We start from the raw sequence: 24,300 nt of genomic DNA, 5'->3' as shown, positions 1-24,300 counted from the left end.
TCTGAGATAACATTTCAAACGAAGTCAGAAAAACTCAAGGGGATATTTCTGGTCATAAGCTACGAACCGGAGCCCTTGGGGCCCACATGGGCTGCCGCCCGACTCCCAGCACCTGCACAGCATCTCTGGGCTCTCACAGGGTCTGGGGAACTCACTAGGCTGCTTGAGCCGCAGCTCCATGGCGGGGTCATTGCCCTTTTCCCGGCGCCCCTCACAGAGCAGCTTCTCCCTCTCCTTCTCAGTCCGATACTCCAGGAGCTGCTTCTGAGCCTGGCGGTAGATCTTGAGGAGCCGGGAACACAGAGTCTGGTGGAGACGCAGGAAGAAGTACCAGTTGTTGTTGGCAAAGAAGAGGCTGTAGACGTCATCCATGGGCTTGTGAGGTGGCGGTGGCAGTGGCGGTGGCGGTGGCGGTGGTGGTGGCGGAGGCGGCGGCAGCTGCTGCGGTTGCTGCTGCTGCTGCTCGGGGGCAGAACCCTCGCTGGAGGCCCCCTTCTCCTCTGAGGGGCTGCTCTGTGGCCCAGGCACCGGCTTCTTCCGGTCGCCAGGGTCCATGCTCTGCCCCTGGGGGCTCCCCCGGCCCTCGTCAGCAGAGTCCTCAGATGCCCCTAGGTCCAGCTGCTGGGAGAAGAAGAGGCTGGGCACAAACTGGTGCACCAGCTGCTGGATGGTGCCTTGGTCCTCCTTTTGGATGGCCGGCTGCCGCTTCACGTAGTAGCTGATGAGTGCGGCCGCGTCCTCCAGGATCTGCCTGTCCTCATACACGAAGATAAGGTGTGGCTCGCTGGAGGGGGCGCTGCGGCCCTCTGAATGCTGTTCCTGGTGCTGGGGACAGGGGGGTGTCAGGCAAGAAGCGATCCGCTGGGAAAACCCAAGATGGGAACCCAGGGCTGAGGGGCTCCAATGGTGTCTCATCACCCAGCACCAGGACCAGAACAGGGCCAACCCCTGTCCCTCCTGCCACCGATTCCCGCAGGAGTGCCTACAGGCCTGGGACATGAGAGGACCAGGGCCCTGGTCACCAAGTCCCAACTGACCCAAGCTGCCCAGTCCAAGTTCTTCAGGGAAGTGAGGAAGGCTTCGGGTGCCCCCTGGGCCAGCCCACCACACTCACTCATGGATGCCCAGCCAGACCTTGAAGCCCCGAGACTGCGTACATGTTAACCCTCTCCTTCCTTAGCCCTGCTCACCTAGCCCATACTCTGCCTGTCCCCTCTTCCAGCCGCCACCAGCCTCTCTATAGTCCTCCTATCACCTTGTATAAGCCTCCCCTAACTGCCTGTTCCCATTCACCTGCCACCTCCACACACTCACTGAGACCAGAACAACTGGGCCCACAGGAGCAAAGCCCACCCCACCGCCCCTCCCACACTGCTCAGCAGAGGACTGCAGCCCCTGGCCCGTGGCCCTGCAGCCTCCCACCTCACAATAAAATCAGTGCCCCTCCTCTGAGGCTTCGGGGGCTGAGTTGCCCTGTGGTGCGCAGGACCTGTGTGTGAGCTGTCTGCTCTTTCTACCTGTAGAACCATGGCCTTGGGTTCACCTTCCCCTCAGTCTTTAGCCAACGATCGTTCTCCCAGAAAACCTTAAGACAATGGCTTCTTCCACAGTCTGAGCGCACTGGGGGACGCCAGGCTCTTGGGAAAAACAACTGTGGGTGCCATCCTGGCAGGCAGGACGTCCTAAAGGCGGGGGCGGAGGGCAGGGCAGTGAGGGGGTGGTGACGACAGTCTGCTTCTCCAACAGAACTAGTGACTGGAAGGACACAGGGGCGGGGCTTTCCACACTGTGCCCAGCTCTCACCAACCAAATGCCCTTGCCCTCTCTGCCCCCGGGGGAGCAGCCCAGGAACTCAGTGGTGAGCAACAGGTCTGCTGGGCGATATCACCACCCCCAATTTGACAATGTGTCACAGACCCCACGGATGGGGGCACGTCTCAGGCTTTGAGGTCCCCTGTAAGGAGATCAGATAGGTGGGAGGATAAAGCCAGGGGCCAAGGGGTGGGCCCTGCAGGAGAGAAGCTGTCCCAGGAAGAGGGAGGCGGGAAGGAAGGATCTCTGGGCCACCACCCAGTGACATGGAAGAGCATGCACTCTGGACAGGGCACCCCCCGCAGCCAGCTCCCCCACCTTCAACTTCTGTCCTGTAAGAGTACGTACGACTGCTTACTGCTTATGTGAAGAATAAAGAGGAATACGTGACCAGCCCACGCAAATGTTCAGTCTTTGATGCCACTGTCTCTGTCTCCTTGGCACAGCCCGGGAGCAGCAACCCTCCTGTGCTACCCCCTGGAGCGCTGACCAACCTTCCTGCCCCGCCACCTGCCGCCCGGTAGCCTCCATCTCCCTGCCAGGCCACCCTCTATGTGCTTTTCAAAGGTCCAGATTCTCAGAGCCCAAGAGGCCAGCCCTGCCCCAGTTTTGTGGTTCAGGGCCCATGAGCCCAGACGCTCCGAGACTGGCAAGGAGGCATGGTGCAGCTGCTGGGTGCTGGATGGGGAGACCCAGGGCCCAGAGCTCTGGTCTCCTGTGACTGGCCTTGGCAAGTGGCCACCTCTGGTGCCTCAGTTTCCTCTCTGCTAAAACTTGGCTAACAAACTTTCACAGGAAGATCTGTGAGCAAGAGTTATACTGGATGTTCCCTCTGGGGGTTGAAACACTGCCCTGCACACACTGGCGGTGGAGAAAGGAACACCACTAGTACCAGGCCACTGAGGAAGGCCTGCCCCTCAAGGCCCTCGAGGTGCGGAGGGGGGGCGAGGGAGTACTCCAGCTGACAACAGTTCTCCCCTGACCAGATCTAGTCTGCGTGTTGCAGAAACGTCCACCCACACCCCTACACGGCCCTGTGAGGGCGATGCCTCCAGCCCTGGCCCAGCACCGGGACAGAGGCACAGGGACCAGTGTGGAGGAGGGCCTCACCTCGTCGTAGACGCTCTCGATCTCGTTGAGCAAGCTCTTGGAGCGAAGGGCCTTGGTGTCATTCTGTTTGAAGTTCACAGCCTGGTGGTCGAGGGACTTGAGGTACGCCTTCTCATATTGCTCCCGCCAGATTTTGTTGAAGCCCTGCTGGGCCTCCCGCCACTCCTCTTCCTTGGCCTTCAGCCTGGGGGGCCACAGGGGCTCAGCGCAGGGAGAGCATAGCAACACCCAGGACACCCAACTGAGTCGTCCCTGCATAGGACCAGCCTGTCTTCCTCCCACAGCCCAGCCAATGCACTGCAAACTTGGGACAGCCAGCTCCAGCCTGTGTTGAGTAAAGGAGGGAGGGTGGGGGCCATAGCCCTGGAGGACCAGCATGGCTGGTTTCATGGTTTCTCAAATATAGATGCCATGGGACCAATCTCCTCCTCGTCCTGGCTCCTGCTACTGACGATATTTCGTGCAGCTCTTGGCTCCACTGTGAACTCCATGAGGGAAAGGACAGTGTGGGCCTTACTTAGCTCCACCACCCAAGGCAAAACATAGCACCCAACTGAGGGCAGCCACTTTACACCCGTTCCCTGTCGTGGAAAAGCTGCTAAGATACATTTCTACATGAAAGGCAAGCTGTGGTACGGGTACCACTCCTCATGGTGAGATCTAATTATGTGTGGGTGGCTGAGGGACTCGGACTATTAAGTACGCTTTCCTCTCGAGAGGGGAAGAGGAAGAAGACCGGAAAACCCAGTGAGCCAGCCTTAGGCCCCAGGGACCCCCACCCAGCCTTGTGACAACACCTGTGACCTATAACACTCATGAGTTCCCAGGGGACCAGAAGCCAAGGAAACCTTTTGAGGACGACAGGGACAGCAGTGACAGGGTTTTTCTTGAGGCTCTCGATGATCTCAGGGGCCTTGTCCCCATAGATCCGATGGATGGCGCGACGTTGGATCACCTCAGACGTGCCCCCCAGACAGTCGTCCAGCCGGAACTTGTCCTGGTCTTCCGGCGCCATCCGGGAGAGTTTCTTCTGCACACTCTCCAACACCCGAATTGTGGCCAGGTTGGTCTCTAGGACGACGTCTAACTATGGAGAGGAAGGCGGGAAGAGGTCAGGGGGGCCCTGGCGGGGGCCAGCCAGGAGAAAGGCTGCTTGGACAGAGCATTCAGGATGCCAGGCCTTCAGAGGCAGGGCCCTGAGCGAGTGCAGCTGATTACCGGGCTGGGGCCCAGCCACGGGAGGCACAAATGCAGGACTCAGCACTGGGGGCGCTGAGAGCCATGGGCTGCTCACTGCTGGCTGACCCCCTTCAGGGGCATAAAGAGCAAGTTTTGCCTGGCAAAAAAAGGGAAGGGACCCGTGGTACACGTAACCCTTGGATAACTCTCTGGGTGTGTGTAGGGAGAGTCAATCCCCAAAGGGTACACACACCATGTAACTCCATTTACAACACAGTGAGAGAGACAAAGGACAGGTCAGTGTTGCAGGGGCAGCGCTGGGAGGGGCCAGGAGGGAGGTGTTCAGATAAAGGGCAGAACGAGGGTGCTAGCGGTGAGGAGCCATTTGTTGTCTTGGCTGTGGTGGTAGATTCACGAACTACCAAAGGTGGGAAAACCGCCCAGAGCTGAACACACGTGTGCGCACAATACGGGCGCGCACACACACAAATTCAGTCCAACTGGGCAGATGTGCCAATGTCGCTGGCCCGGCTGTGATACTCTGACAGGGATTTATAAACTGTCAGCACTGGGGAAAGGGAACCCGGACTGCTGTGCAATCCCTACACTGCATGTGACTCTATGGTGACCTCAGCCTCCCTCTTGCCAGAAAATTAAGTTAGTTTTCAAAATTAACTTCAGCCCTGGCTGGTGTGGCTCAGTGGATTAAGCGCCGGCCTTCGAGCTGAAAGGCTGCAGGTTTGATTCCCTGTCAGGGCACACGCGTGGGCTGTGGACCAGGTCCCCAGTTGGGGGTGTGTGATGTATTTCTCTCACATCAAGGTTTCTCTCCCTCTCTTTATCCCTGCCCTCTTGTCTCTTTAAGAAAATAAATAACTAAAATCTTAAAAATACTAAGCTTATTTTTAATTCAAATAGTTACATTAAAAAATAAGTAATTAAATTCAAATATATTGCCTAGCCAGCCCAAGGGAGAGCAAGGCAGGAAAGAGACCTGTACGAGCTGTCCCTGCTGGAAAGCGCTGGCACCCCTGACACTTGAGAGGACGCTGAGGAGTTAGGCAGCATCAGGGTACCTCCCAGGACAGACAGGGCGATGAGCAGGGGAGAGAGGGCAGCAGTGTGGAGGAGGGGACGGCCACCCCAACCGGGCCAGGACCCAGGGCCACCCAGAGGGCCTGGAGCACCAGCACACGCACCTCAAAACGCTCGTCCTCACAGCGGTGCAGCTGTTCCTCATAGGGCGTCTTCTTGGAGCTGACGAAGGTAGAGTCCTCCGACCAGGAGGGGAAGGAGACCCAGGTGTCATTCAGCACCTGCACCAGAGGAAACGCTGTTACCCGGGTGACAAGCCCTGACGGCCAGACCTGTTCACTGTGTTGTCTAGTGTAAAACATACGAGAAGTAACAGCATTCTGATTTCATAGTCCACTCCTTCACATACAAATAGTTACCATTAATTTTAAAGTGGCATTAAGAGAAAACATGACTTTGATCAAAGTGAACAAATCACACTATTTCAGGGATCAGCAAACTTTCTCTGTAAAAAGCTGGATAACAAATATTTCAGGTTTTATGGGCTTGTGCAGACTTGCCAGGACCATGCAACTCTGAGTCCTACTAAAGTAGCCACAAGCAACATGCACATCAAAGGGTGTGGCTGTGCACCAATAAAACTTTATTGATAAACACAACCAGTGGGCCAGCTCTGGCCTGGGGCCTGGTCCACAGACTGTTCTTTGCTGACCCCTGGCTACACCCTGGGGCCCAGCAGGCACTCTGAAGTTCTGGGCACACAGTAATAGTCTGGGCTCCAGCCTGCAGAGTGTTTGACTGCCAAGTGAAATGGGGCCTTACTGAGGCCAGTGGGCCCAGGACTACGCAGGCTTATAGCCAAAATAAACCCAAGTCAAAAACGATGGAGAAACACGCCAAATGCCACCCTGGTGCCGTAGCTTGCCAAAACTGCCACTAGGGCATGAAACTGTCATCGCTGCTCAGGTATCTGCCACATCCCAGCACCATCCATCATCCAGCATCTGGGGGACTGACATTCAGTCTTTCCCCTGGCACGTGGGAGTGGCGGGTGTTTTACGGGTCATGCATGACATGGGCCGACACAAACCCTGGGGAGCTACCTCCTTGCAGATGGCCGTCCTCCCACTGCACTTGGGCTGCTGGTAGGTTTTGGGGAGTGCCCGGTAGCTGGATCCAATGCGCTTGCAAGATGAGTAGTCAATTTCCCGGCTTATTCCATCCCCAGATCTGTCGTTCATGGGCGGGGCGAATGACAGCTCTTTCACCCCCAGGAAGGACTTGAATTGTGCAAAGAGTTCTGGAAATTTCCTTCAGAAATAAAGACAAATAGTTAGTCGGCACCCCTGGGGCCTTCTGGAAGTGATCTAGAGATTTCAGAATAGCTCCGTAGAGACACTCGTGGTCACAGATGGTCAGAATACAAGGTCAGGGAAGAGAGGCAAGAGGCAGAACCTAGCACCAGATGTACAAAAAGTCCCACCTGGGAGTGAATCTGTCCCCCCAAACTCCATCACCAGCCAGGCCCCACCACTTGCAGGATGGCCCTGAAACACACTGGAAAGAAAACCTAGACTGGCAGAAGCTGGGCCGGCAGCGTTCCTTCACTGGAAGAGCCAGGGCTGAGCAGCCTGCCCTCACCTGCCTCTGCAAGTAAGGTTTCCCTGGCACAGTGACAGCCTTCCCTGATGCATCACTTGTGGCTTCTTTTGCACCATGCCAGAGTTGGGTAGTCCTAGCCCCTGGCCCCTGACAGATCAGATCCATCTGCCAGGCTCTGCTCCAGAGTCTTCCTCCCCTAGGAGGGAGACCCTCTTGGGGACACCCTCTATGAATACAGTCTCATGAGTCATAACGTAACTGCCACGCATGTTGATGGGAAGGTTTTCATGCAGTCTACCCTGGCATCCCCTGGACTAATGTTTAAATGAGTATCAAATCTTACTCAAAGTGTGCAGTTACTATGACAGCTGGCATGGTGATCCTGCCATGACAAAGCCAGGCAGTCTCCTCCTCTGGAGATGCCTTTGGGGATAAACAGATCACACGCACAGTCGTGTATAACGCACACTCCCCATATTCCAGATTGTAGTTTAAGGGTCTCACACGCACACACAATGTCCATGTAGAGCTTCCTGAAACTGTGGTCAGACTGGCTAAGAAACTTGCCCAACATGACAGGGCTGGGGAGGGAAGGCCGTGCTGGGACCTGGCCAGGTCCCTTTTCCCAAGGTCACTGGGCACAAACCGCATGCGCACTGGCCTCCTAGAACATGCTCACCCTCCCAGCAGCTGCCCCGGCCTACGGTCTGCCCATACACAGCAGCCCACACTCTGTGGCAGGACGGGTTTTCTCTTCAGGCAGCTGGGACGCTAGGCAGCCTTTTATTCTTCTTGCAGTTTCTGACTGTTAGAATTTTAAAAGCCTACATTAAGAGACTCTGCAAGGTTTCATGTCAACTGGAAAAAGCTGATCCCAAAAGACACTGTATGATTCTGTTTCTATAGTACTTCTGTCATGTAAATGTCAGGGATGCAGCACACATGAGTGGCTGCCTGAGGCTTGGGGAGACACAGGCCTGTGACTCTGGAGCCGTGGTGCGTCCTGTGGTAGTGGACACATGACCCTCCCCAGGTGTAGAGCTGTACTCACATAAACACACGAGTGTGCACACACGGGTACTAGAAACAGGGAAACCTGTGAAGATGGGGGGCTGCCCGAGAGTCGCCATTCTGGTTGGGGTGCTGACTGCAGATGTTACCACGGGAAGAACAAGTTCTAGGGTCTGTGTTCTTCCTCACAACTGCCCGTGAGTCTCTAACAAGCACTACAACAACGGCTACTTCAAGACAGTATCAATAAAAGCACCCACTACTTTTCAAAAAGAACAGCCTACGAAAGGTGGACAGAGTTTACAACAACAAGACTCATGTGGAGAGCCTGGGGCAGTGTTGCTCACCCTAAAAACGGGCTGACGAGCTGGAGGAGCTCAGAGCCGGACACAAGCTCCTGGTTGAAGAGGGCGATGCAACGGAGAAAGTTCTCATAGACCTCCTGGCTCTTCAGGACCCTGCGCACCTGCAGAAGAACAAGTCAGGAAGCCTTGCAGGCTGGGCCCAATCTGGCTCCCACCTGGTCTGGACACCACCAGGCACAGGACGTCACCATCACAGGTGTGCCCAGAAGTGACTGGCAGTGGTCTGCAGGGCTGTGCTCTCCTTGCAGCCGTCCACAGTTCAGATAGCACGGGATACCTCCCTGGCTCTGGGCGGGAGCCCCAGCAAGATCCCTGCTTTAGAAAAGTCACATAGCTGGGGAGCGGCAGACGTGTCCTCAAACCTGCTTCTGACCCTGAGTTCTGCCACCTCCTGTCCGCCACCTGCCATCTGTTCAATGATGGCCCACAGTCCCTTCCACAGGGAAAGCTGGTGCTAGCCCCATCTCCCAGACCCACCCACACTCCCCCCTCCGAACCTGCTCCCTTCCCAGGAGCTCTCGCCCTGCACGTGTGAGCCCCATCGGTCACCTTGTCAAAGAAGGAGAACTCCTGCAGGGTCCCGTACTTCCCCACAGCAGCAATGGAAAGGTCTTTGGTACCACGCAGCTTCATTTTCTTCTGTGGAGAGAAATTCGTGTTGTCAGGGCTCTGTGTGTCCCGTGGGCGGCCCCTCTGTCCATCTCAGTCAGTCTCAACACCGCTAGCTAGCACTGAGTTCCTCCGACAGAATCCATCACTGGGTGCTGGGTGAGGTCAGCGCAGGACCCTGTGGATGAAAGTCTCTGACCATCCACCTCCACTTCCGTGACCCAGTGAAGAGTGAAGGTCACATGACTGCCCCGCCCACAACCTGGGATCTAAGTCCAACAGTTTAGGGCTTTCAGTAACAGGTGGGGCCATCATAAAGCTGGAACAGCAGGGAGCTGTTCCCCTGGACACAGTATCAGAAACCTCTTCCCTGCCTGTTTTGTCCTATGGGCCATGACAGTGATGGGAAGGGGACAGGAAACGGACGGTGAGAGGACTGAACTGGTGGAATACTGGAGAAGCCTGGGTTTTAAATCTCCATGGAGCCATTTGTCTCTAAGCTGGACTAGGACCTAAACTTAGCTGTACTCCGGAGCCTACAAAACCATCTCCCAAGTGCCTGAAGAACGATGGTGACGTGTCGGGAGGACCCAGGAGCCAACCCAAAAGGGCCCCACTGGTCAACCCTGGGGCAATCTGGGCACCACCAAGTCCATGCTGACACAGGTAACTGAATCAACATGGCTGAGGCAGCAGCCCTTCCTTACAGCAGAAAGTCATTAGGGAAGGCACAAAGAACAGTGGATCCGGAAAGTCACTGCCATGGGTGATAAGTGCAACAGGAGCTAGAACTCAGGCCCTCTCCTCCCCCGGCAGGGCACCTGGTGCAGTGACCCACCTGTACACAGGGCCCTGCCCCTGAAAGAAACAAGCAGAGCATCACTTCCGATTTCTCGAGGAGGAGGTAACACTCCTCACAACCATTTTGTGAGACAGACACAGATGAGGAGCCACCTGGGAGGTGAGCTGACTTCCCAAGCTTCCACAGCTGGTGCACTTCAAGCCAGACCAGGGTCCAGGCTCAGCCTCCTGCCCCAGGCTGACCACTCAGGGCCTGCGAGTGCTGCTGCCCAGGCCCACCTACAGATAAGGCCTGGCTGCTTGGGCTGCCATACACTTAGACACCTACACTCACGGCTGACGGTTACCTTGGCCGGTGCCGACACAGGACGGAGAAGCGAGGGCCGAGAGCGCTTTTTGCTGTGTTCCAGGTTCTTCTCGTGCTCACTCTTCTGGACACTGTTCATTTCGCAGGGCCCGTTTCCTGTGAACTAAGGACATGAACACAGAAGGTGGTCAGCACCGGAGAGTGCGGCTGGGCCCATCAGTGTGTCTTCTTCACTTGTCTGAGTGCACACAACAGCCTGCAGCTCAGCCCCCAGCCCCAGCGAGCACTGTCTGCAGGGGCTCCGTTCACATGCGAGGTGGCCGTACCTCTCGAGATGCTCATGTTTACTGGGAGACAGACCTGTGTACACAGGCCATGACAGTGTAACGAACAGCAGGAGGATGGGAGAAGGCTCACAGAAGGCCACACTGGAGGGTGGGTCCTGACAGGCAAAGGAGACCTCAGGTGTAACATGGGAGTGGGGCTTTGGTGTGTGGGGCTCACCCATAGACCACTGATAATGAGGGTCTGGTGTTCAAGGGCAGCAGAGACAGAAAAAGCCTTTCAGACAAGGGGACTGCATGCACAAAGCCCCAGTAGCCAAAGGAAGCGGTCGACGGCCACCAGGTCACTTGGGGACGGGGGGTGCCTGCCAGCTAAGTCTGTATTCTTATCTAGGATGAGCAGTGTCACCACTCAGTGGGGGCTCCTCACCAGTCCTCTCAGGCCATGCCAGCCATCGACTAACAGATTATGTGGATGCTTCTCCCAAGGGGGGTGTCTATAGGGTGTCAGCAGTATTTACCAAAAAACAGTTCTGACTCTAGTCAGTATCTGCCTCCATGTGAATGTGCCATAGGCCAGAGTGGGTGGGGAAAGGTGGACGGGCTTCAGCCTCTGCAAGATGCGGGAAGGGCCGGGAGGGCACACCGAAATCACCCCGCCACACTGCCTGCTCCCTGCCCCCCCCACAGTAGAGACATCACACGAAGGACACACTCGGGGCCCACAGTGGGGCGGGGCAAGCAAGCCATGCTGCCTCCAAACAGCACAGCAGTGTCCATCGGGCGAGCGAGAGCTCTGCGCCTGTGCACACTGCCAGGGATGGGTGTGCCGATACACAGTTACGTGCAACAGAAGAAAAAAACGAAAAATACACAAACAGGATGCCATTTTTTAAAAAAAGGATAAACCTTTATTTGCACATGCAGTGGGAGTTTCTAGAAGAACACACAGAAGACACTGTGGGTGCTTAATTCTGAGGACAGTGACGGGGAAACTGAGGAAAGGAAGGAAAACTTACTTTTCATACTGATACTCTTACAGATACCTGTTTTTTTCATGAGCATGTACCATTTTATAACAATTATAATGACAATAATGAAACCCTATCGTTAACTACAGGCCAAACTTGTCCCTCAGGCGATGAACTTCTCTGGAAGTAGTTATGTAAAGATTCGGTTACTCCAAGAACCTTAGTGGAAAATTCTCCCTCATCTTTTTTGGGTACGAGAATAAGATGCAAACACCAATTCCTAAAGGAGGAGGTGGGTGGGCGACACTGTGACACATGCTGAGTGGGGTGGGGGTGGCTCCCCCACTGCTTGCCCAGCCAGGCTTGCTCAGCTAGAAGGACAATATTAGTTAACAACATTCGTTAACAGTTCCAATTTGTAAATGCTCAAGCTAGATGGACCCCAACACCCATTTGGCTGGGGGCTGGCATATTCGTCATGCTCGGTCTCTTCCTGTAAATAAAGTTTCTTGGCGACAGAAGCTGCCTGGCCTGCAAAATCTAAGATACTTACTATCTGGCCCTTCATAGGAAAACATCTGCCAACTCCGATCTAGGCCAAACAGTCGAGTTTAATTAGGACAATATCAAATTTCATCTTTGGTTTCTTTTTCCTGAAGTTTTAATAGAAATCCAAAAATTAATATAAAGGACTATGAATATAAAGAGCACTTTATATAACAGATTGTACATGGGTGTTTTTAATGACTTAAAATCTGATTCAATCTTTCTAAATATATAAGGTAGCTCTAATCACCCAATATACACTAAAAAACTTTGTTGAACTGATAATAAATGCCACTTAAAGAACTGTGGACAGGAAGTTTTCTGAAGGAAATGCTTACTATTTTTTTTTTTTTTTTTAGCCAGGCTGGACCACGTCCAATTTTGTAAAATCCCAATCATACCACCAGGGGTCGCTGCGACCATAGAGGACAAGAGGTTCCACTCACTGGCCACCCACCCAGGGCTTAAAGAATCACCACCAAGGTGAAGTTTCATGAACTAATAAGGCCCTTGCCAAAAAACTGCTCACAGTTGGAACAAGCAGTGTTCTATCAACTACCTAGTGTCTGTTGTGTGACATGCCCACAACCGCAGTGGACAAGGCTCTCCATCAGCTATACGAACCTCCGGGGGGTTCTGCAGCACGGATTAGCAAAGGCAGGGCCCTCGGCTCACCCTGGCCAGGCACTTCCCTAAGGAACCTTCTGACAGGCCTGGGAAGGCAGGTTCCCACTGCCACCTCTAGATGAAGCTAAGGCTCGTGGAAGTGACCTGCCAAGTTCCCACAGCAAGAAAGTGACAGTGAGATAAAGATCAGGTGTGCAATCGTCAGTCCTTGCTCCAGGCACTGCACCCACTGCATCTGGTCAAGGCGTTGCTGCCTTCCTGAGCCTCCCTGGGGTGTGAGGTGAGGACACATTCCTCGCCCCTTGACTTCCACCAGAGTAGCGAAAGCAGGCAAAAACTCGCCCAGGCCTTCTTTCCCATGAACGTGGGCTGCCTCTGGACTACTCAGTGCTGATGGCAAAGGCTCTGGGAAGGCCAGCCACAGACATTACTGTGTACCCTTCCCCCTGTGAGGACAAGTTCAAGGAAAGAGCTGCCAAGGCTGAGGTCAGAGCTGAGATACAAGACCCAAATCCAAGAGGATGAGAGCCAAAGAAAATTTACTAAGCATACAAGGGGGCACTATGGGGCTTCACAGAGTGTGACAGAATGCAGCTCAAGCTACCAGGGATGCAGAAGGAGGGGGTGAGACTTGCTGAGGAAAGGAGGAAGACAGAGCACTGAGCCCGTGCAGGGCCCTGCAGGAGACACTTGGACAACAACTGCTTGCTGGGTTCCCCCCTGAGCAGGAGGGCCGGTTAATCTCATGGAAGAGAAGGAAAGGAGGCCCAGGAGGTGATGCGGTGGCTCCAGCCCACGTATAGCACCCGAGGAGGCTGAGTGCCGTGGCCCAGGCTGTGTACTCACAGGACTCCATCCAGTCCCTCAGCCCCCTAAGACACCCAGGGCTCCAGCTCTAGCACTTAATAGCAGCTCCACTGATAGGCACAGGGCTTCTCTGACTTGGAGTCAGGAAGTTTTTCCTGGCGGCATCCCTGCTAAGGGTCCTAGAGACAGCGACACAGGGCAGGTAGAGTGTGTGAGGGATACGGGACAAACCCCAGCCCACCCTGACTGGACCAAGAATGCTCAGAGCATCTAAACCCAGACTCTGGTGGCCCCTGATCTCTCTTCAAAGCCACTGCCCCCAGCCCTGCTTCCACAGAGTCTGCATTCAGAAGAGGTGGTGATGACACATGAAGGGGGGCGACTTTTCATGCGCTCACACTCCAGGTTGTCATCATGGGCAGAGAGGAAGAAAAATGAAAAAAGGAAACAAAAGTCAACAAACTAGGGAGAGAAGGGAGCTTCCGCAATCTGATAAAGGCCGTTTATGAAAAACCCACAGCTCGCAGCACACTCAATGGTGAAAGACTTCAATCTTTCCCTCTAAGATCAGGAACAAGACAAGGATGCCTGCTTCCACCACACTACTGGGGGGTTCCACCAGGGCAATGAGACCAAAAAAAGAAATAAAAGGCATAAAAACTGGAAAGGAGGAAGGAAAACTGTATTAGCGGGTGGAGTAGTTTGATAAACAAAAAATCCTTGCAAATGCACAAAAACAAAGCTAATCAACAAATTCAGCAAAACTGCAGGTTACAAAATCGACACACAGAAAGCACACAGAAGTGGTCTTTCTATATGCTAGGAATGGAGGATCAAAAAATGCAATTAAGAAAACAATTCCGAGTGCTGGCCTGAGAACCAAAGGCTCGTTGATTTGATTCTCAGTCAGGGAACATGCTGGGTTGCAGGACATGTCCCCAGTGGGGGGTGCTCAAGAGGCAACCACACACTGATGTTTCTCTCCCTCTCTCTCTAAAAATAAATATCTAAAAAAAGAAAATTCCATTTCCGAACGTATAAAAAAATTAATAAATTTAACCAGGGCGGTGCAAGACATGTACACTGAAAACTAGAACACATTGCCGAAATAAATTAAAGACAACTTAAATAAACGGAAAGATGCTTCATGGTCATGGATTAGAAGGCTTAATATTGTTAAGTCGACTACTCCCTGAACAGTTGAAAGATTCAATGCAATTCTTATCAACAGAAATGGTGACTTTCAAAGATCACCAGGAAAAACTGATCTTTAAAGTCATATGGGATTGCAAGGGCCCCTGAAGAGCCAAAACAATCTTGGAAAAGAACGAAGTTGGAGGCTTTCAAACTCACTACAAAGCTACAGTAACCAGGACAGCGTGGTGCTGGCGGCCTAAGGGAAGACATGGAGATTAATGGATTAGAAACGGAGAGTCCAGAAATAAGCTCATACAACCATGGCCAACTGGTTCTCAACAAGGGTGCCAAGACCACTTACGGGAACAAAAGAGCTTCTTCAACAAATGATGCCAGGGTGACTGGATCTCCACATGCAAAAGAATGAAGTGGGACCCTTACCTCACACCATATACAAATACTAACGCAAAAGGGATCAATAACCTAAACATAATAGCTAAAACTATACAACTATCAGGAAACATAGGGAGAAACCTTCCTGAGTGTAAAAGATTTGGCAATGGATTCTTAGAGACTTGATATAAAAAGAAAGCATGAGCCACATCAACAACCAAGAGACAAACTAAAATACGGACGAAGGACTCGAATGCACATTTCCCTAAAGAAGGTATACAAATGGCCACTAATTACGTGAAAAAATGTTCAGTATCACTAGCCATCAGGGAAATATGAATCAAAACCACAATGAGATACCACTTCACAGCAACCATGAAAGACATAATCTTTTAAAAAGAGGAAAACACCAAGTGTCAGTGGTGGGGAGAAACTGCTGGTGAGAGCACAAAATGGCGCAGCTGCTTTGGAAAACAGTCTGGAAGTTCCTCAAAAACCTGAACACAGAGTGACAACATGACTCAGTAATTCCAATCTCAGGTACAGACCCCCAGGAAGTGAAAACAAGAACTCAAACAGATCCTTGTACACACATGCGCACATCGGCAGTACTCACAACTGCCAAAAAGCAAAAATCACTCAAATGTCTACTCATGCAGAAACAGAACGTGGTCCATCCACACAATGGACCATCACTCAGCCATGAAAGGGAGTGACACACCAACCTACAGTGTAGTGTGGACGGACCTTGAAAATATGCTCAGGGAGAAAAGCCAGACATGAAAGGCCACATGTTGTATGATCCCATTTATATGGAAGGTCCAGAACAGGCAAATCCATAGACAGAAAGCAGACTGGTGGATGTCAGGGGCAGGGGGAGGGGCATGGGGAGTGACTGTAATGGGAATGGGGTCTCCTTTTGCGGTACTGGGAATGTTCCAGAACTAGACAAAGGCAGTGCTTGCACAACATGTAAATGCATTAAATGCCACTACATTGTATGCTTTAAAATTCTGTCCTGTCTGGTGTGGCTCAGTGGACTGAGTGCCAGCCTGCGAACCAAAGTGTTGCTAATTCCATTCCCAGTCAGTGCACAGGCCTGGGTTGCGGGCCAGGTCCCCAGTAGGGGGCACGTGAGAGGCAACCACACATTGTTGTTTTTCTCCCTCTTTCTCCCTCCTTTCCCCTCTGCCAAAAAATAAATAAAATCTTTAAAAATAACATAAAATATAATTTTTCTTCAATTAAAAAAGAAAAGCCTCATGTTCATGGAAAAGAAAAGGAGGGAATGAGAAGTGTAGTCCAGCAAACCTCAGGCCACAAGGGGGGGGGGTGGGGAGAAAGACCAACAATACAGTCTGCACCCTCACAGTCCCTGTCCCAGGTCCCTCCTCAGCTCTCTGCCCTTCAGTCACTGCCAAGACTCAGCCCGCCCCCACCTACACCTGCCCATAGGGCCCTGGTTACAAGGCAGGGGGCTCTGTGGTCCTGGGCTGCAGGTCAGGAGGAATACAAGGTCCCCTCCCCTCGTCTCCACCTCCCAAAACAGCCCTCACCATCTGGCACTGTCCATACTGAGAAAGCCTCTTCAGTATCTGCTCCAGCTTGATGTGGAGGTAGAACCTGCACTGGGGCCTCCTGGGTGTCTGTATCTTGTGTGGCTCCTGGGGGAACCCAGCATGTCCTGGGGCTCACACAAGCTTGGCCTGGCTCTGGGGCTGCAGTGAGGCATGGGGTTCTGGATGAGAAGGTGGCACCCAGGCTGGGTGGGTGCTCTCACTTACCAGGGACCGCTTGGCTTCAGGCAGGAACTGCCCAAACTCTGACAGCAGGTCCTCCTGGCCCCGAAAGAGGTTTGCCACCTCGGTGAACACCTCCTCTTCAGACATGCCTCGGAAGGGCCGGCCCTTCGTGCTTAGCTGCTCCTTCTGCCAATTGTGAGGAAAGGGAAAATGAGCTGTTAGCCACGGAACCAGGTACCAAGGCTGTGACACTCAAGCATCTCATTGTGGATGACATGGAAGGACAGCTATTGCGAGAGAGGGGCCCGGCCTGCCACCTTGGGGTGCCCTGTGCCAGGTTCCCTTGTCTGGACCTTATTCCACAGCGTAGCCTGAGCACCCTGGCCTTGGATGGGGTCCATGCTGGGAGTGTGAGGGGAGGCGGGCAGGGGTCCGGTCATGGAAGCAGTGGTCCCAGCCCTCTCAAGGGCAAGGGAGCATGTACTGCCAGGCAGGGGGGTGTGACGATGGCGCTGGGCCTCAAAGGGAGGAGGGTAAAGAGGAAGGGACGCCACTTCTGGGCCAATGAAATGGTTCGCCAAGTCACTAAGACCTGAGGGTTGACAAAAGATGATGGCCTGACCCAGTGCTCAAAGTGACAAGATGAAGACCAGAGGGGACCTGGGTCTGGAAGGCAGGAAGCACAGGCAGAACTCAAGATGTACATTAGAAATAAGTCTCTGTAAGCTTTACACCTGGAAATGTGACCGAGCAAGAGGCGTCAGAGGCCGGGGCCCTCCCAGGGCGCAGGACTTTCCTGCTCTGCACACCCCTTCCAGGGCCACAAAGGGGAATGAGCCAATGGCCTCCCTCCTCCTGGTCTGCTGCACCCCAAGGGAGGCTAGTTTTCAATCCCGTACCCATAGCACATATTTATGAGGGGGAAAAATAACTGCCTCCCCCAGCCCCGCCCCCACCAAAGTCACCGGGACACTTGAAATCCAAAGAAAAAATGGGCGAAGACCACTCAGTTTAGAGAGGGTGCCACCTCTCTACAATGGAACAACGATCAAACAGCGCTACTTTGCTCATGAGACCGACAAAGATGGAAAGGACCGGCTTTCCGACGAGGACGTGGGAATCATGAAGTGGAAAGGAAGACTGGTGCCACCTGGAGCAGGGAAAGACGGCGCTATCTACAACCACGTGACAGGTGCACACCCTGACTCAGGGACACACTTTCTGGGGATGTTCCCATGGAGACAGTTCTGTTCCAATGCTTATTTTGAACACGTTTGTTTGAGCTTGACATGCACGCTAAGGCATCAAGAGAGTGCAGTGCAGAGTCTGTGATTGCTTATGTGGGTGAGGGCAGAAAAATCGCAGAGCTGACGGAGTAGTGTGGGAATATACCCCTCCCCCCAACATCTGTTAGGAGCAACCCACTGTCCCCACAGGAAGTTACAACACCCATTTCAGGAAACCTCCTCCCGGCACTTCCCAGTGACCCACAGGCTTCAACCTTTTCCACCCAAGGGTGAACCTCAGGTCTTTCCAATGTCAAGTGCCAGGAGTGTGGCAATATTCATGTCATTCTTAGCCATTTAATGTGTTCTATGGCACTGCCATTTTCAGTAGGTGCCTTTTTTAAATGTTTCGCTAACACAGTTTCCCAGTAGCGTGCTCTGACCGTTTTCCCATAAGCCCTGTGGCTGGTGTGAATTTTCAGAGCAGGGTCACTTTTAGGAATCTCCTGTGTTCCACTGAGGCAGAACTGGCTGTGCTCACCCACGTACACAAGGGACACATTCATGAAGTTGGGCAATGGAGACCGGCTCCCCACAGATGACCCAAGGCAAGCACTGTGTGAGACGATGACCTCAGTCAACCGCATTTGATGCAGGAGCAGCACCACCAGTCTTACGGCCATTTGACAGATTAGGACCTGAGGCTCAGTGGCGTGAGGGAAAGGGCTCTGAGGGGGCAGGGCTAAGGTCTGAACCAAAAGCCCAACAGAGATCGAAATCCTGTAACATGTGGGCAGATTTACCCAGCGTTGCTGGCTTTTGGCCTGACAACGTCTTTTTAAAAACCTAAACCAATGTTCTAAAATCAGAACAATTCACACAAAAATTCACTTTTAGCTACTCTTGAAGAAACGGCTGGCCTGAGGTCCAGGCCATTAGGGGGCTTGTTTGAAATGCAGATGCTGGGCAAGACCTGAGGAGTCACAACCCAGGGGAGGCCCAGGCACCTGTGTTTCCCACCAGCTCCCAGTGGCTCTGGTTGGGGGACGCGGAGCTGCACCTTACCCAGTGAGTCTTCTCTGAAGGAATCTGTGGCCCACGCACATGACTTTGGATAATGACCGTGGATAAATGTCTAACTTCTTTGCCTCTCCATTGCCACCAACAGAACAGACACCTCCCAGCCCTTAAGCTGTAATGACCCCGTGGTCTGTGAAGGACCCACAAGCTCCTGCCATGCCAAACATCGTCACCCCCAGCCCTGGCCCCATCGAATGTTCACAGCTGCCACTGCAATCGCCCCCCTGTGACAAGCAAGCCCTCACCACAGCACACGCACTACTACGTACAGTCTAGACGTGAGTCTGATGGGACCATGCACTTCTGCCAGCACCACTGATGGCAAAAGTCTGTTGTGTCACAACAGCTCCCCTGGGTTTACAGGAAGTAAACTCCATCAATCTGACCCTACACTTTTGGCCAAAGGGAATTCCACTTCTTTACCTCACTTATCAAGGTTGTGCAGAAGGTTTCATTTCTAAAAGTTAGGTTCCACTGCTCAGAAAAATAAAAGGAAACCCCACGTCTGGAAGAGGATGATGTCCAAATTCCTTGTATGATAGAGAGGTCCCTCAGCACTGGCCTGCTTGCACTTCCCGACATGTCCCCTTCTGACCCCTGGGCCTTTGCACAGGCTGTCCCCAACACCAAGAGCCCACCCTTTATCTGTACTTGTGCACCTAATGGTTCTGACCCATTTGTCAAGATTTAACCTGAATACCTTCTATCTGACCCCCACACAGAGGACAACCATTAATCCTGATGTCCTTCTTTGCAGTTTCCTTCGTTCCCAACCCAAGCACCTCTAAGTTTCTCCCACCTCTAGACTGCACTCCAGGGCAGCAGCGACCTTTCATCTCTGTCACTCCAGCACCTGCACAGGGTCCAGCTATAATCAGCAGAAACAAAGGAAGCTGCGTGGTCTAAACAATAACGAAGTCATCTTTTAATTAAAAGAGTATCCCCTCAGGTTCTCTTTAAATCCCTCTGATGTACGTTTCCTTGGGTGCAGAGCTGCCTCAAGGAGTAAATTAAAGTAAAAACTACACAGAACTCCAACAGGTATTTGTACACCCGTGTTCACAGCAGCCAAAATGTCCCTCAGCAGATGACTGGACAGAGTGTGGTCCATCCACACAATGGAATAGTACTCAACCTTAAAAAGAAAATTCTGACACCTGCCACCGCAGGTGCTGGTGAGAGAAGCCAGTCACAAAAGGACAAACACTGCAGGATCCCACTTACATGAGGTCCTCAGAGGAGTCCACAAATCCACAGAGACAGAGAGTAGAATGATGGGTGGCAGGGGATGGGGGAGGGGTATTAGTGTTTAACAGGGACAGAGTGTCAGTTTTACAAGATGAAAGGCGTTCCGCAGATGGATGGCGGCGGTGGCTGCACAACAGTGTGAATGTGCTTACTGCCACTGAACTGAACACTTAAAATGGTTAAAAGGCTAAGTTTTATAGTATCTGTATTTTACCACAGTAAAAAAGCCAGATTTTTACAGAATTCCATAATTCAGACAAGAAAATGCTTCTAATGCACCCAACATGGGATGATGCTAGGAATAGCCACAGAGAAGTGGGACCTCCTACCTGGTACGTATGCAGTATCTCTAGGAATGACCTGTAGATCTCAGGGTGGTCCAGGAAGCGGGTCTTAATCTTGTTCACATAGCTGATGGCGTTGTTGAACTCCACAGAATCTGACTCCAGGGGCACCTGGGGCTTGTCCTCCTTGTACAGCAGCTGTTGTTTGAAATTCTCAGCACAGTCGCTGTGGTTGTGTGAATTCTCCTGACAACAACATGACAGTGAGTTACCAGCAGCTGGACACCAGGACACTGTGACAAATGCCAGGCCAGGCCACTGTCTGTATAACAGGCAGAACCCGGCACAGAGCCGAGTGCTCTATTGGGACACAGGAAAAGGTTCCTTCTGGGGGTCTGGAGGGAGGGGTGCAGACAGGGGCCCCACAAGCATGCAGACTGCTCCTCCTGGGCAAGTCTCACATGCTCGCCTCCACCTGATCCTTCCCTACCGGGTCAGAGCGCACAAAGGGTTGAGGAACACTCTGCAATTTGAAAAATTAGCATTTGTGAGAAATATACAAAATGTGGATTGTTTAATCCTTTCTGGAGAGAAGTTTTGGCCTCTTTGTAAGAGAAGACTTCCCACACTTTTTGCCAGCCCATTTCAGCAAGAACTGTTTTCAACTGCAGAAGCACCTGCTCTCACCAGGGACTTAGGGGTACAGGAGGCTCACTGTCCAGGCTGCCCGGGCTGCGGGACTTCTGGTGCTAAGCCTCGGGCCAGTCATCTGAGAGAAGAGCGGGCTTTGCCCAGTCATCGACCATGCCCTGCATTTGCATGCTTTTCCATCAATCCAGATGGAAAAACAGATACACACATATCTCCCCTCTGCACTCAGACTCCTGATTCTTGGCGCGTCATGCCCCACTCCTCCAGGTGGTATGTTTCTAAACTGGCATTTTGCACATGGTTCTGATGACAGCCTCCACCTGCCTCTGACAGTAGCTGGGCCATCAGGAGTGACCCTGGGCATCCTGCAGATCTCCAGCAAACAGGGGCTATTTCTCAAGCAGTTTTCCAGAACCATCCTGTGCCAAACTAAAATGACCCTGTTTCCCAGCACTCTCTTGCTGTTTTTGTTGTACGCGCATTGCAACACGCTGTACTTATTTTGTTGTCTGTCCACCCTGGCCAGGCGGCAAACACCACGGAGACAGAGGTTCTGCTCTGTTCACAGCTGTATCCACAGCACCGCCCGAAACAGAGCTTGGGACAGGGCAACTTCCTCCGCTGCCAGGGAACGATCAGACAGTGAAGGAACAAACTGAGTCTGCTGTTCCCACTGCCCAGGAGCCCAAGCACCCCACCTGTGCTGCCCGCCGCCCGCAGGGCTCCAGTAAGATGGGGACTGCAAGGCACACTGGCCGTCACCTGGGTGGGTGTCCTTGTCTGCTTAGGCTGCCACAAGAAAATGCCACAGACTGGGTGGCTTCAGCAACAGAAACTTATTCCTCACAGTTATAGAGGCTGGAAGTTCTGGAGCTTGGTTTCTCCTTAGGCCCCTGGGCTTGTAGATGGCCGCCTTCTTGTGGTGTCCTCTCATGGGGTGTTCTAGAAGGAATTCCTTGAACACTCATGTTCAAAGTGGCACTTACTAGTCAAAATCACCAATAGATGGAAACCACCAAAGTGTCCATCAGCTGAAGAACGGATGAACTAAATGCGGACCATCCATACGGGGGCATGTTATTCAGTCGTAAAAAGGAATGAAGCTCTGATTCATGGACGCTCTAATATAACTTTAACGAACCTTGAAAACATCAGGCTGAGTGAAGGAAGCCACACACAAAAGGTTATACAGGCCCTGGCTGGTGTGGCTCAGTGGACTGAGCATCAGCCTGCGAACCAAAAGGTCACCAGCTTGATTCCAGGTCAGGGCACATGCCTGGGTTGCATGCAAGGGGCAACCAGTCCATGTTTCTTTCCCTCTCTTTTCCCACCGTCTGGCCTCCCAGGTCTCCTCTGCACCTCAGTCTACGGTTGGCAAGGCAGCCAAAGTGGCCTTTCCAGAACTGTCCACCAACTTCCCACGCTCCTGGCTCTCTATCACACCCTCTACACTTCGTGTCCCAGCCCCACTGGCTTCCTGGCTATTTCTCAAACACAATCCCCCATTCCTACCTCAGGCCTCTACCCTACCACCAGGAAGACACCTGCTCCCCCACCCCAGGCACAGCTCCCGCTGCCATCCTCAAGCCCTGTCCCAGCCACCTTTTGCTTGCAGTGCCGAACTCCCTCACACATTTCACTTCTGTCCGTCTGAATCTCAGGATTTCCCACCTCGACTGAGCAGGCACCCCAAGAGCTGGGACTTCCAGTAAACTCCAGGGCCTGACACACAGGAGAGACGGTCTGCACTCACTCTGTGGGTGACCTGGGCAGACACAACCTACTGGGAATTGACTGAACTTCCAGACGACCCTACTCAGAGCGTGGACAGCAGGCCTCCCTTTGAACGCAATGGGGCCGTTTATCTTACAAGCTGCACTAAAGGTTTGTCTTTTTATCCCTGCCCAAGCTGGCTGTTGCCCCAGGTAAGCATAAAAAGGTCAGCTCCCAGAAGGCAGGGTCTGCCCTTGAAGGGATCTACCAACATCCAGTGTCTTCCCCTGCCCACACATGCCTGACAGCGTGTGCTGAAGGGGGGACACAGTCAGGACCAAGACAGATGAGGGTCCTGTCTGACCTGGAGGACTCCTGGTTTTCCCAGGAAGGTAAATCTATAAGAAACAGCAGAATGTTTACTTTCTGGTTTTGCTACAAAAAGGTGTGGTATGAGAGTGACACAGAGGATGACACTGGGGTTCTCTCTGCACAGGTGAGGTAACAAGGCCCAGATGACCAGATCCAAAATGGTGCCGACTATGGAAGCTGCGGCCCCAGTAAGGACACGTTCTTCCACTCGTGGTCCTCTGGGCCTCCTTTTGGCCATGCTTCCCTTGTCACAGCACATGTCTGCCAGTCTTCCCCTTCAGAATGATGTTCTCCAGCTGAGTTGATTCTGCCCCACAGGGAACACTTGGCAAGGTCTGGAGACATTTCTAAGTTGTCACAGTGGAGGAGGAAGTGCTACTGGAATCAGGTGGGTGGAGCAGAGGTGCTGTTCAGTGCCTTGCAGTGCAAAGGAGGCCCCAAGAGACAGAACAACCCAGCCCCAATGGCAATGGTGCCAAGGCTGGGAAACCCTGCATGAAGGGCTCCCTGTAGGCCAGAACGCCCTTACTTCTCTTCCTCAGCATCTAGGAGCTACTCCCTCCTTGTCTGCAGTTGACAGGATTCATGACGAGGTGAAAAATGAAAAGAACCAAGCTGAACTTCAAACAGCAAGGCTAGACAAACCAATTTTAAAAAACATCACCAGAGCACTGGCATACGAGGAGCTCTGGGAAGATATCCAGCTGCTTTGTCCTCTCAAAGGACTCCGGGAAGCCAGGAAGACACCTTGTTTGTGCCTGACACTGAGGACTGCTGAGAAGCCGGCTGGAAACCCTGCTGGTCCTCAGCACTGACTGAAGTGGAGCGGACCAGTGTTCCCAAATGCACCCTCCAGCTGAGGGAGCGGAACCTGGATGTGGCTTCTTTCAGAAGAAGCAAGACTAAGCTCTGCTGAGTGGCTGTTCACTAAGTTCACTAAGCCCTGCTGAGTGGCTCTTCACTAAGTTCTCTGCCACCTTTCCTCAAGTTAATATGGGCCTTTACTGCCTCGGCAAGCCAGGGAAGACCAGACTGGTCTGGTCTGTTATCTCTACAAGAACCCTCCCTGGAGTGTGTAGAACAGCAGAGGCACCATGGTACAGTTCCCATGGAGACCTAGCCCAGAGCAGAGTGACTCCCACAGCCAGGGACTGAGAAAGGCCACATCCACACAGGAAACACAATTCTTGCTCTTTCTCAGCAAGTGATGGGAATGATACTCCGTGTTCACAGGGTGCTTTGGACTCACTAAGCGCTCTGTGCACTCTGTTGACAATGAGCTTGGCTTCATCCCCCAGCTGTCACTGTTTCAAAGGTTAATCCTGCCAAGGCTTTTATGGTCTGGAGGCACTAGCCCCCTGTCTGGATCCTGGGGCTTCATTCAGAAA

The 24,300-nt window shown here is 52.8% G+C and overlaps 1 protein-coding gene across 2 annotated transcripts in view; it reads right to left on the bottom strand.

The window, feature by feature from the left end:
* The window catches only part of SIN3B (SIN3 transcription regulator family member B), a 35,389-nt gene that overhangs the window by 8,199 nt on the left and 2,890 nt on the right, over positions 1 to 24,300 (bottom strand). Inside the window, exons 4-13 of one of the 2 annotated variants that reach the window (XM_045853136.1) lie at positions 20,222 to 20,422; positions 16,381 to 16,524; positions 9,872 to 9,994; positions 8,664 to 8,753; positions 8,097 to 8,215; positions 6,240 to 6,447; positions 5,301 to 5,417; positions 3,771 to 4,009; positions 2,923 to 3,106; positions 156 to 825 (exon numbers count right to left, since the gene is read on the bottom strand). In XM_045853136.1, coding sequence (XP_045709092.1) covers positions 156 to 825; positions 2,923 to 3,106; positions 3,771 to 4,009; positions 5,301 to 5,417; positions 6,240 to 6,447; positions 8,097 to 8,215; positions 8,664 to 8,753; positions 9,872 to 9,994; positions 16,381 to 16,524; positions 20,222 to 20,422 — 2,095 coding nt within the window. Of the gene's footprint in view, positions 1 to 155; positions 826 to 2,922; positions 3,107 to 3,770; positions 4,010 to 5,300; positions 5,418 to 6,239; positions 6,448 to 8,096; positions 8,216 to 8,663; positions 8,754 to 9,871; positions 9,995 to 11,639; positions 11,715 to 16,380; positions 16,525 to 20,221; positions 20,423 to 24,300 lie in introns of those variants that run through there. The other variant, XM_045853137.1, reaches the window with a different exon arrangement.

This window comes from Phyllostomus hastatus, unplaced genomic scaffold (assembly GCF_019186645.2).
Source record: "Phyllostomus hastatus isolate PE091 unplaced genomic scaffold, TTU_PhHast_1.1 phas_contig_98, whole genome shotgun sequence".
In the NCBI taxonomy this organism is placed as follows: domain Eukaryota; kingdom Metazoa; phylum Chordata; class Mammalia; order Chiroptera; family Phyllostomidae; genus Phyllostomus; species Phyllostomus hastatus.
The sequence above is the reverse complement of the archived record's forward strand: the minus strand, read 5'-3'. Positions and strand labels throughout refer to the sequence as shown.